Source organism: Tubulanus polymorphus, chromosome 12, assembly GCF_964204645.1.
Source record: "Tubulanus polymorphus chromosome 12, tnTubPoly1.2, whole genome shotgun sequence".
Lineage (NCBI taxonomy): Eukaryota > Metazoa > Nemertea > Palaeonemertea > Tubulaniformes > Tubulanidae > Tubulanus > Tubulanus polymorphus.
The window spans coordinates 3813670-3825303 of NC_134036.1; the positions used below are offsets into that span (position 1 = coordinate 3813670).

The 11634-nt window shown below is 41.7% G+C and overlaps 1 protein-coding gene across 1 annotated transcript in view; it reads right to left on the reverse strand.

The window, feature by feature from the left end:
* The window catches only part of LOC141914194 (protogenin B-like), a 38916-nt gene extending 28112 nt beyond the window's left edge, over positions 1-10804 (reverse strand). Inside the window, exons 1-2 of the mRNA XM_074805461.1 lie at positions 10786-10804; positions 10367-10672 (exon numbers count right to left, since the gene is read on the reverse strand). Coding sequence (XP_074661562.1) covers positions 10367-10672; positions 10786-10804 — 325 coding nt within the window. The remainder of the gene's footprint in view (positions 1-10366; positions 10673-10785) is intronic.
* Positions 10805-11634: the final 830 nt, after the last annotated feature.

Sequence of the window (11634 nt, forward strand, 5' to 3'; positions counted from 1 at the left end):
TGAGCCTTAAATATTCATTCCCAGTTTCGCGTGTTTATTTTCATCGAAATAATTCATGATCTTCTGCAAACTCAGGCGACGCTCTTTCTCGTTTTCACCCTTATTCTCGATGTATTTCTCGACGTATTATATATCGTCTTGTATATCATCTTTCAACGGGGACAACGGGGCACGTTTCGTCGATATCGTAATCTATATCGATACGAGACATTCCTGGCGAGAATAAAATCAGTTATGCGGAAGGGTCTATGGCAGAAGTTCGCCGACCCCGTTGTCGGCGTCTGCGCTGCTTACACACCACGGCGCGGTCACCCGTCTAATGCTAAATAGAACGAAAGCTAAGCGCAGATTTTTATTCCCTTTTTTTCTGCCCGTGTGTTACTAAAATTATTGCCTATCGTGACAGATCGTACCGTTTGTATAATTCGTATGTACGTGTCTATGTTCTTACTAGTTCTCGCTAAAACCAGACCCCTGATTCGTATTTTACTCAAGGACATCAGGGAATGGCCGTATTTTAGACTCTACCGATCCAAACCGGTCTGCCAATTTTTAATATCGAGCTGATTTTCAATTAATAATTGAAAATGGACTATATCTTTTAAGTTCAGTGCGCTCAGTTCTTGAAATGTTTTTTCGAAATGTTAATTTTTCGAATAAAGATCAAAAATTTTTCTATCAAAAATAACGAACTTAAAAGTTGAGTACCCTGGGTCCGGTTTATAGACTGGTATTAACTTCACACCCAGGCGCTAACTCAATTCACTTTCAATCGTGTCAACCCGTAATTTAGATACCAGTCTCGGGCAATGAATATTAACGCGTGTGACAATTACTGGCCGCAGTTTTTTTTCCATAACGCTCTCATGTCGCATTTTTGCACATTTGAGAAATGAATTTCACGAAACGGAAAACTAGAGCTTCAAGCGGTTTGAAAATGTTGTATATGGACCGTTGAAATAGGATGAAACACGCATAATCTTAGAGTCAAACCCAGCCGAAAACTGCAGGAATCTACGAGCAACGGATTAGTTGAACGGGCTATAGTCGTTCAGTACTAAAAACGCGACCGAAAGCTAGATTTCGAGAATAAAAAAAGAATTTATCGAAAACATGGAAAATGCATAGAAACATCGGTGCGATTAGGTGAACGACAAAAAAGCATTCGTGTTCGTGTCAAGGTCGCCTGGTAAACCGCCTCGTTATGGTAACTAGCCTACTTGAATGTAATATGCAATTATTTCGCGTATTTCGGCGGCTTCTGCGCGATAAAAAAAAACACGAGCATTTCACGACGGGAAAATACCACCGTTTTGCATTAGGTAAAAGAACTACAACGGTATGTAGTAGGGCGAGTATCCAGTTCCACAGTAGTGGCCACACAGTGTAAATTAGTTCATTTTCGATGTTTTCTTTTTTGGTGATTATGCAAAATTTCGAACTTAGAAATGATAGAAATTCCGCTCAATGAGAATCGAAATTCAAAGCGATTCGTAGATTTTTTTTGACACCGTAAAAAAACCGTTACAATAATGTTTATATGCATTGATTCGTGTTTATGAGGGGTTCTGTGTGAGTCAATTTGACTTTTGAATTTATTCTATAAGAAAGTATCTTATAAGAATATCGTCGATGTGTGTACTACGTCATCGATATTAGCGTTTCGAAATAATAATTACAATTGCGTTCATTTTGCGATTGGATATATTTCAAAATTCTTCTGATAGATTTCAATCATTACGTCATCAATACAGACTGGTTGCCGGTCAATTCGATTCAATCTAAATCTCAAATAACTTTTTTGATCGGTTTATCATATTATCTATTGTCGACAATATTAAGCAATATTTGCGTTATTTTTCAAGGCGTCAATGAACTTTCAAGTTAGTTTTCAAGTTGAATATTTCATGGATAGATGATATAAACAACTACAGTCTCCCCGTGGTGAGAGCATAACCTCTCTGCACTGTACTTCAATGCTGTAAATATTTGCGACGTTTCAGTCGAATTCAAACTCGTAAGACATGTCGAAATGGATCCGGTGGGTAAACACGATAAACATCACATCAAAACTGTATCGAAAATGATTATTTTTCACTCCGACGACTTCGTACATGCGATACGATGGTCCTTTTCTATAAAAAGATAATCGATTCCAATTCATTTGAATAGAAACGGTTTCAATTTCCTGTTTTCACTCTATGTAACGAATAGGATATCTCTAACGAAATCGATTGATAAAATTTTCGTTTTGCGTACTCACGATATGCGCACGCCGCTGCTACATGCGCGCTGCGTGGGTTCAACGCCTTATCCCGGATTCCGGAGAGGACTGCGGACTATTTTTTCCCCGTATCATATTAAGATAACACGCCACCGTCTGTTTATAAATAAAGCGAGTGCAGCCCGCTCGAGATAGCTCCGCACACAGGAGTATACGCAATCGTTAGCGTCCAGGACAATGAGAGATGGGGGACCTGGCACTGTTTGCCTGCGGAAACACGGAATGCCACGTTATGCGCGCAGGGGCTGAACCAGCTTACCCCGTTTACCGCTCTTAAGCGTGGAAGGATACCTTTATTTCGCATGACGTCTGCAATGGTACTATATGACGTCACACAAACGCTCAGATTGCGTCTGGAGGTGGAAAAATTCGAAAAATGTTTCGGAGAGGTCCACGCACCTATGTGGTGATAGTGGGCTAAGCAGTAATCAGGAATTGAAGCTGGATCCTCATTTGAGGTTTATAGACGGTGGCCTCGGGGATCCAGACCTCTGCCTTTTCGTTTGCCCTTTTCGTCAAGACATATTCGTTTAAAACCTACAAATATAGCATCCATCATCTTTTTGGATGTCTTTCTTCCTAAAAATATCTAACACCTATAGGGCGCGACCCCTCAAATAGCATATGACGCCCAACTCTATCAGAACAATATTCCTAAGCCATTTCGCCTACATTCCAATTTTCCTAGATCGGCCCCTGGATCCGTACCTGCTGCGCGATCAAAGCCCTCATCAATATCATTAAACATCGATGAGTTATGAAGCCACCCTACGATCAACATTTAAACTTTTTCCACGAATCCGTCGGCGCATATATCCAAGATTTATTAGCCGAGAGCATTTTTATGACTTACAGGTCCGCCTTCGAATACATATCTCTAAAAAAAACCCGATATTGGTTCATTTCCCAACGGGCCTATCATCTTTGTATTGTAAATTGTATACTCTATAAAATGCATGAACTTGTCGTGACGCTCCGGCGAACGGAAAAGTCGTGTACATAAAAAAAAATTGAAAGCAAACAGCGCGAATTCAGTCGTCAACGCGTCGTACATAATGAATGTGTATATACGTTATACGATATCATCATTCGGTTTTTTGACGCCGTCGTAAAAAACCCCGTTACGATGACGTTTGTATCATTGATACCTAGTATGCGTTATTTAAGAAGTTCTGCGCGCGTCGACGTGCGCGCTACGTCATCGGTAAAATGGTGTTTCGAAATATCATCATTTTGTAACTGAATGAATTTCAGAACTCTAATTCTATTTTTTTTTTAAATAAAATTTTAATAATTTTTCAAAGAGGATTTGCACTGCGTCGTCAATAGAGACTGGTTGCCGGTCAATTCAATTAGATTAAATCGATATATTCAAATCCTGAGTAACTTAATTGATTTTTTAATATCAACTGATTTTGTATCCTACGATTTATTGTCGACAATATTAAGGAATATAATGCGTATATGCGTATATCACCTGTCGTCCAACGTCTTATTTTACAATATTTTGTAAATCCTACTACTTTGTATTGTAATTTAATTCGTAAATAAAATATTATTATTATCATTATTATTATTATTATTATTATTTTTTAAAGCGTCAATAAACTTCTTATTCTCAACGGGCCTATCATCTTAGACCAGGAGCCCTGGGGCATGATGGTAGCTGGGAAGGTTACCAATTTCTAGTATAACCATACAATGGTCCATATGGCATGGATTATGGAAACCCATTTCTGGCGGGTACCCCGTGGGGGGTTACGGTACTAGGGGTATTTACCTACCAAACTAGGGGTACTTACTAGGGGTATTTACCCCCCCCCCCAAAAAAAAAGAAATGGCTAGATTAGCTTATAATGGTTACTCGTTTTTAACAATCTAATGTCAATTAATACTTTTTCCAGAAATTTTTCATTGCGGGGGTTCCCTTCCAGAAACAAAAATGGCCCCCCTTAATTGTGGCTAGGTCAGCTGGTAAGGTTACTACTCGAAACTTGTTTAGTATCAATCTACACACTATCTCGTCTATTGTTGAAAGAAAAAAATTGAAAAAAAAACAAACAGCAGGAATTCAGTCGTCAACGCGCCATACATAATGAATAAACGATATACCTACGATAAATCATCGGTTTTTTTTAAATACTAAACTCGGCGCGATAGCAGTGGTGCGAGTAGTATAGTAGTTGTAGTAGGTCTGATAACCTGTGATAGCGATATCAATCATCGCAGATATCAATTAGAATATCATTAAAATCATTAAAACACGTGCGTCCGTGCTGCACGAGGTGAAAACAATCAAACCGAACTTGAAAGTTTATTGACGCCTTGAGAAATAACGCATACATCGTTTAATATCGTCGACAGTAAATAATATCAAGGACCAAAACTTCATTGGCAATGAAGTTATTTCGGATTTGAATACATCGAAAATTGAATTACATTTACCGGCAACCAGTCTAGCCCCGATGTATTGATGACGTAGTACGCATTTTTTCAATTTATCAACTGTTTTTTCAATCAATCAAAATTCGTACACACACGTAAACGTTACGTGTTATAGATATTTAAGCCACAGAACTGGGTCCGTGTTTTAAGGAAAGGAGGGGGTTCTGTGAACCGGGTTTTTCAGCTGCTTCAAAAGTTTTTTTCTAAGGGAGCACTAATTTAACCCGACCCCCACGACTGAAACTACGCATCTTCGGCTATAGTGCAGCTTACAAAAAGTCGCCTTTCGTGCATTCGGGAATTCATGATTTTGAAAATGCTGAGAATATCATAATATGTTTAATTTATTTCGATACCGTATACATACGAACGGATTAGGCTAAAATATCGATAAATTGTTTCTCATCTCTTCTGAGTTTTAAAGGTGGTGAACTCATTACGAATTCAATTGCAGTTTTCAAAAGCGACCGGGCCGAGATCATGAGAAACAAGGTATCGTCTTATTCCAGCCGTATCTCTATATTGTTACGGATGATATGAAAGGCGTACATCGCGGCATTCCTAAAAAGCTTTAATAATTTAGGGGGCGCGGGGGAAGATATATACGCCGTCTAGCGTGTCAGATTGCGCGGATTAGCGCGTTCAAATATATAACGACAACTCGCTCCGATTACAAACGGAATACCCGACGAGGAATTATCGAAACGCCGGACGGATAATTCCTGGAAGAGAGAAGCCGCTATAGTGTATCCGTATTATAGACATAAAAAAAAAACGCGAAGATTTATGCAGATCCCCTTAACGTGTTTTCGATAATATCAATGGGACAATCCGATCGAAATGTAGTTCATTTTCGAACGCTCTTTCATTTAGATTTCTAGCCTTACGCGCGTGATCTTTACGGTTCAGATCCGGCGTGATTTCAAATCATCGTTCGTAGAATTTGGTGAAATTGTGGAGAGATTTCAGTCGAATCTGAGAATAAATTTCATCCTCGCCGGCCAGGTTTTCGTTGCGTCCCGCCGGAGCTCACGCCGACACGAACCCCGGTCGCAAACCCTTCGAATCGGTCGACGCCCAAGATTTCTTGGGCGGGCAAGTTACCGCGCGAAGTAGTGCAACGATCCTGGCGGATCCTCGCTTGCCGCGAGCGGAATCCTCGATTGCGCCGCAGCCGATCGAAGAGTCCTCCGCGGTAGCGACGGAAAATGCGGAAGCGGCGTGGGCGAGTGGTCGAGAACGTTCGACTCCGGGAAGCCGGGCCGTGGGCTCAAACCCTGCAGTGCATAACTCCCACCATTCCAGGCAAAAACACTTACCCTAATTGCCTCTCTCCACCCAGGAGTAAATGGGTACCTGGCTTGATAAGATTACTCCTGGGCGCCTATAGTAGCTGCTCGGATATTACTTCTCCCCGGGGAGAGGTGACTGAGAAATGGTTAGAGATAGGCTGGGGGTAATAATACTAATTCAATGGAAAGCGCCGTTAACATATTATCAAAGTGATAAGGGGGCTATAGAAATTCGATTACTATCACTACACTATCTATCTGCATAACTATCGAAAATCTAAAACAGCTATAATGTCTACACCATCGAGAATATGATATCATTAGTACGAAAAAACAAAACAGGTTTGAATAAACAAGGACGGCGGCATTGAAAATCGCTCGAAGGCATACTATATATGTGAAATGCAAACACCACTTTTCGGACGAGTATCGGATATCGTTCATATAATCAACGAGACAACAACACCTGTCCAGATGATGGAATACAATCAAACATCGGATATCTGCTCGATTGAAGTAGGATAACGATAAAAAAAACATCGAACACGAATCCAAAATCGAGGGCATCTCCTAAAACGTCCGTAAACAATGCCGCAGTATATGTAGCTCCGAGTTCGTATAGTTTAACGATTGTTGAAGATAAATTTAGATCTTCTGAACGGCCAGGGCGCGCAGTGTACCGAATGAACGAACGAACTACATTTTGTTTTGGTTGCAAGGAAATGTATAATGAAGTGTTTACTTTCAAATGCATTCGATTGCCACAACATAGAGTAGATACTTCCTTGTTTGAGCATAGATGTAACACTCCGATTCCGTATTAAACCTGGAACCTTCTTCGATGAAAGCGAGATAAGGTTTGAGGTACTGAGATTCATGAGAAGCCTTTAACATTAAGATATCTGGATTGCCTTGGGGAGCTGGACACATTTTTGCAAAGAAAATCCTAAAAAGACAAACGATAAATCGATGGACCAGAAAAGCTCCTTTTTGTCCTGGATTTTCATGTGGGACGGCCACTAGATAACCTGCAACACTGCGCAATGGGAACCCTCTTCGAAGCGACCTCGTTCAGAGCACCGAAAAATCCGAATAATACTCCCTAACAATAATCAACATGAAATAACGACGAAATGTTCCCACTCATAAAGACAGGTGAATAGAGTGAGTAGTCGGAGGTTCCACTTTCGAAAGCGGAAAGGAACGAAGGTCGTGATATGTTGAACCGTTTTTTATTCGAAAAAAAATATCCGAGATTAAAATCTGCCTTATTCAGCCACTCCCCTCAATAAAGAACGCGTATATATTCACGAGCGAATACAAGTGGCTGTGAATGCGCTCGAATCGTTCTTGACTCAGTTCCACCGTGGCCTAAGTCTATGGTATTATATAGTCCACCGTGGTTCAACCGAAAATCAAAAATGAAAATCATTTCCTTCTCGATTCTCGGACACCGTTTTTACGTCACGATATCGGCGGGATTTTTTTAGAAATAGGGACCAAGTCCTTCTTATGTTTTATTCGCTTTGTTTTGATTTGGAACACCTGCCCGGGAACGAAGCAAGGGTGCGATTTAGGAATTCATCTTGATCACCCGTGAAATCACTAAGCTGAAAGCCGCGTTCCCCGAAGTAGCTGGCGGAAGAAGCGAGGGTTCGGGAGCGATATATTGGATCCCTACATCTGCAGCATGACCGAATAAGGCGAATTCAAATTCTACAACATTTCCGTTGGAAATTAGTGCTGAATCGTTTTAATAAGACGACTCGTTTAGGAAAACAGAAAAACTGCCGACCTCGTTTTACGACGACGTATAAAGCGAACAGGGGTCTCGCATGTATACATCGCGTAGGTTCACCGCGATATGTAGGTCATGGCGCCGGGTGGCTCAATAATCGCGAAACACTGCGCGCTATACAGAGCTACACACTACAACAATATAACACAACACACTGAGAAAAAAAACGCGCCCTAATAAAGCGATAAAAAATAGCACCACCACCTAGCTGCGCATCGCCAGCGTGAGCGCTGCTGCCGTGTGTATGTGTGTGTGCGCGCGCGCTTTTTTCCCCTGTTAAAAATAAAGTAGGTCTCTCGATGTTATGATAAAAGTAGTACGGCTAAGCTCTCTCGATGTTTTCGTTGATACGGTGTCGTCGTGTATTATAGTAGTCGCATATACAGTCGCGGCAGATTTATCGTGTATATATAATATATATATACGTATATAATTCTCGAATAAGATTAGAAGATATAGTCGTTTCGCCTGTATATACAAGCTATCTTCTCTCTCCCTTTCTCTCTATGCGCTTACACGGCATACAGTTACGCCGCTGAGGCTGCTATACGGCGTTCCGTTCATTTTCATAATATATTTTTCGAGCGCTCTCTCTCTCCCTCTTTCTCTCTCACTCACTCTCTCTTCTCCCTAGCTAGCTCGCTCGTTGCCTGCCGTACACACAGCGCGCATATACACGCGTATTCGTATTCGTTCATGTACAGGATCTACTTCGGCAGCGAATGGAGGTCGACTAGTGAAAAAATGGACGAAGTGCTCGATGCATTTTTTTCCTTTTTATTCACACGCGCGCTCGCTATCTCTATCTTTGTGTACCCCTCTATTCATGTTCGTGTACATACACAGTATGCAACAACCACCAACCGACCGGGGCCATTCGTTTTAATACGAACGCGTCCACCGATGTAGGGATAACAGGGGTTAAAATTACACACTTCTCCTTTCGTATATATATATATATTAATGGTATAAAATCCGCTTGATTCGGATCATTAGGGACCGACAAATTCCATTCGGTTTAAACGTAATTTTCGTGTACACATGTTAACGAACAAACGGCCTGCAAATATTGCCCGGACTAGACCATCATCGGGACTAAGCGGGTCTGACTTAACTATACAGTTAACCTCGCCTTACTTGCGAACAAAAACGAAATCATTTTTTGTCATTTCCTATAAGATATCTTTCCCGGCTTTAACTCGGGACTAATTCGCTTACCTACGGGACCGATTTTGCCGGTAACGGTTTGCCCACGGGCAAGTTTTAACCGATTTTCGGTATTACTAAAACTAAAGGTAAACGGGCCATCTTGAAATTGTGAATGAAATTTATTCGCCACGCTTAACGAACGGTATTTTTCATTTGCGGCATTTTTGGCCGCAGCGAATTATTCACGATATCGTCGAAAATTGTATATATTCATATTTGAATATATCTACATATCTACATATAAATTATGCTCTAACCATTAATTCAAACGGCATTATTATTTTTATGCCGAGTTTTTGAATGATAATTTTCACGTTAAACTCGGCTCGTTAAATCTAATATGCGCAGCCGGGAACTAAGCTATTTCAAATCATCGGCTCGCTTCATTGTGTGTCATCTTGGGGCTCATCCGATGGCCCAATTGTCGTTACAAGGCCGAAACGTATGAATCGTTCGTCGTCGATGTATTATATACCTCTAGCGGAGAGCTCGGGAAGCGCAACGTTCCGTATATTATAATGCGCTAAAAATAGCGAGCTTTTTTCTGCGCTTGTAATAAACCGCAGTTTCTCGGAGAGAGCGAGAGCCGTTCGCGTTCGATCGTTCTTTGCCTCTTACGCCGATTGACCGACGCTGCCAACGCCGCCGCGGCCCTCCGAACCGTTTCAATGATCTCGAAGCCGCCCGAACGAAGCTATAGCACGGCGGGTCGAAGAAGCGCGACCCGGAATCTCATCCGATATCGGCGAGTAAAAAAAATAATCCGCTCGTTCGTACGCACATACCCGCACGCATACATACGCATACATCGATTGTCTTCCTACAACACACGCTAAGAAGAATCGCCCAATTCGCTATTCGCTCAAATGGAAAAAAAAATGAATTCACATAATATATCTATACGCATGCACCTCAGGGAGGACGGGCGAATCCTCCGCCACCAGCGCACCGTTCACTACAACCTCTCTCTAGGGTTTGAACTAATATCCGCTTGATGGAGAAAAAAAACCGACACACACACATATCATAAAAACCTACCCTGAGTATCGAGCCGCAATATCAGAGGTAACGTCCATAGAAGCAATGTGTTTGAAAAACGTCCCATAACGGCGTCTTCATCGGTAGCGTTTATCCCCTCGCAACAATGAGAAAAATATATATCCGAAAACCGCCGAACGCGAATTCTAGATACGTCCGTGTGTTATTATTATTATTATTATTATTATTATATCCGCTGATGTTCTAAACTCTCTTCTTCACCAACCACGCAAATCATCCTGCCCGTCGCATGAATACTATCCATTGAACCGGTTCACTACTTTTCGCCTTTAACCTTACGCGCGCCGTTCCCGGCTACGAGCGTACGCCCGGGCGTTCGCGCGGCCGCTGACCGCGTCGCGACCGCCCGGCGGTCGGCGTCCGACGGGCGACGGCGCGGCGACGGCGACCGCCGACCGGGCGGCGATTTCGTCGGCGATTCGCGCCGGCGCCGGGCGGCGTCGACGGCCGGGCGAACGGCGCTGGTTCGCGCGAGAAGCAGGAGGAACCGAACCGGATAGAATGCCGATATCATTAAGCTATGCTGATGCACTTTAGCGGTGATGGTTTTCGCGCGGTTTTTCTTGCGCACAACACTCCACAACGCTGTAACGAACAACATTCAGATGCAGGGGCAGGATATAGTGCCCCGCCGACCCTCGGATCCGTTATAGTTTTTAAAAATTTCGAAAAAGTTACGGATACTGATAGCGACGTACGCGTCGCCGTAGTACGCATACTGATTTTGAAAAAAATTTTTTTTTAATTTTACCGTTCGTTTTTACAGTTCGCACTTGAGTTGAAATGGGTACAGGCTTTAGCATACGTTGCCGTGTATAAAAACAAGTCGGCGAAATTAAATATTTAGAATCAATAATGCTAAAACTATCGTCGTAAATGGATTGGTTGAAGAGGGTTCGAGAGGTTATCATTTTTCGAATGAACTAATGATAATGCAACGAATTATAAAAGCGAAATTGTTTGCAATATCATTCGAACTGACGGAGAACAAATGAATACATAGTAAAGAAAATCTTCCCATCAAATTCAAAAGAAGAGTCTTAAAAAAAAATCGAAAATTTTTTTTCTGATACGTAAACAATTTTTCATAGCGAAGGACGACGCAAAAAGCAAGGCAGGTTTCGAATAAGCAGGAATTTCTTATCAAACGAAATCGTTTGAGAATATTTCTTAATCTTCTTTAAATCGTTTCGGAAACAACGATCGTTACGACTGTATTTTTGATATGATCGAAAATTGTTGCCAATAAACCATTTTGATTTGACTTTTTATTACGGCACTATATGAGGCTACGGGTACATACGTACACATCGGGACGGATCTGGGGTATTTTTGGACGCCGTTCGCAATAATTAGGGAAGTTACCCTTTTTTTGTGAAAGACAGTTCCCGTAAAAACGTAGAAAAAAATTGACACAGTCATCCTCTCAGAAATGGTATCGTTTTATGTATTATCTCAAGCTAAAAATTCTTCGGCTTAATTTTCCTTTACGGACCCCTCGCTATATAACACCCAACATATACGCGCGCGGGCTAGATTCAACATCG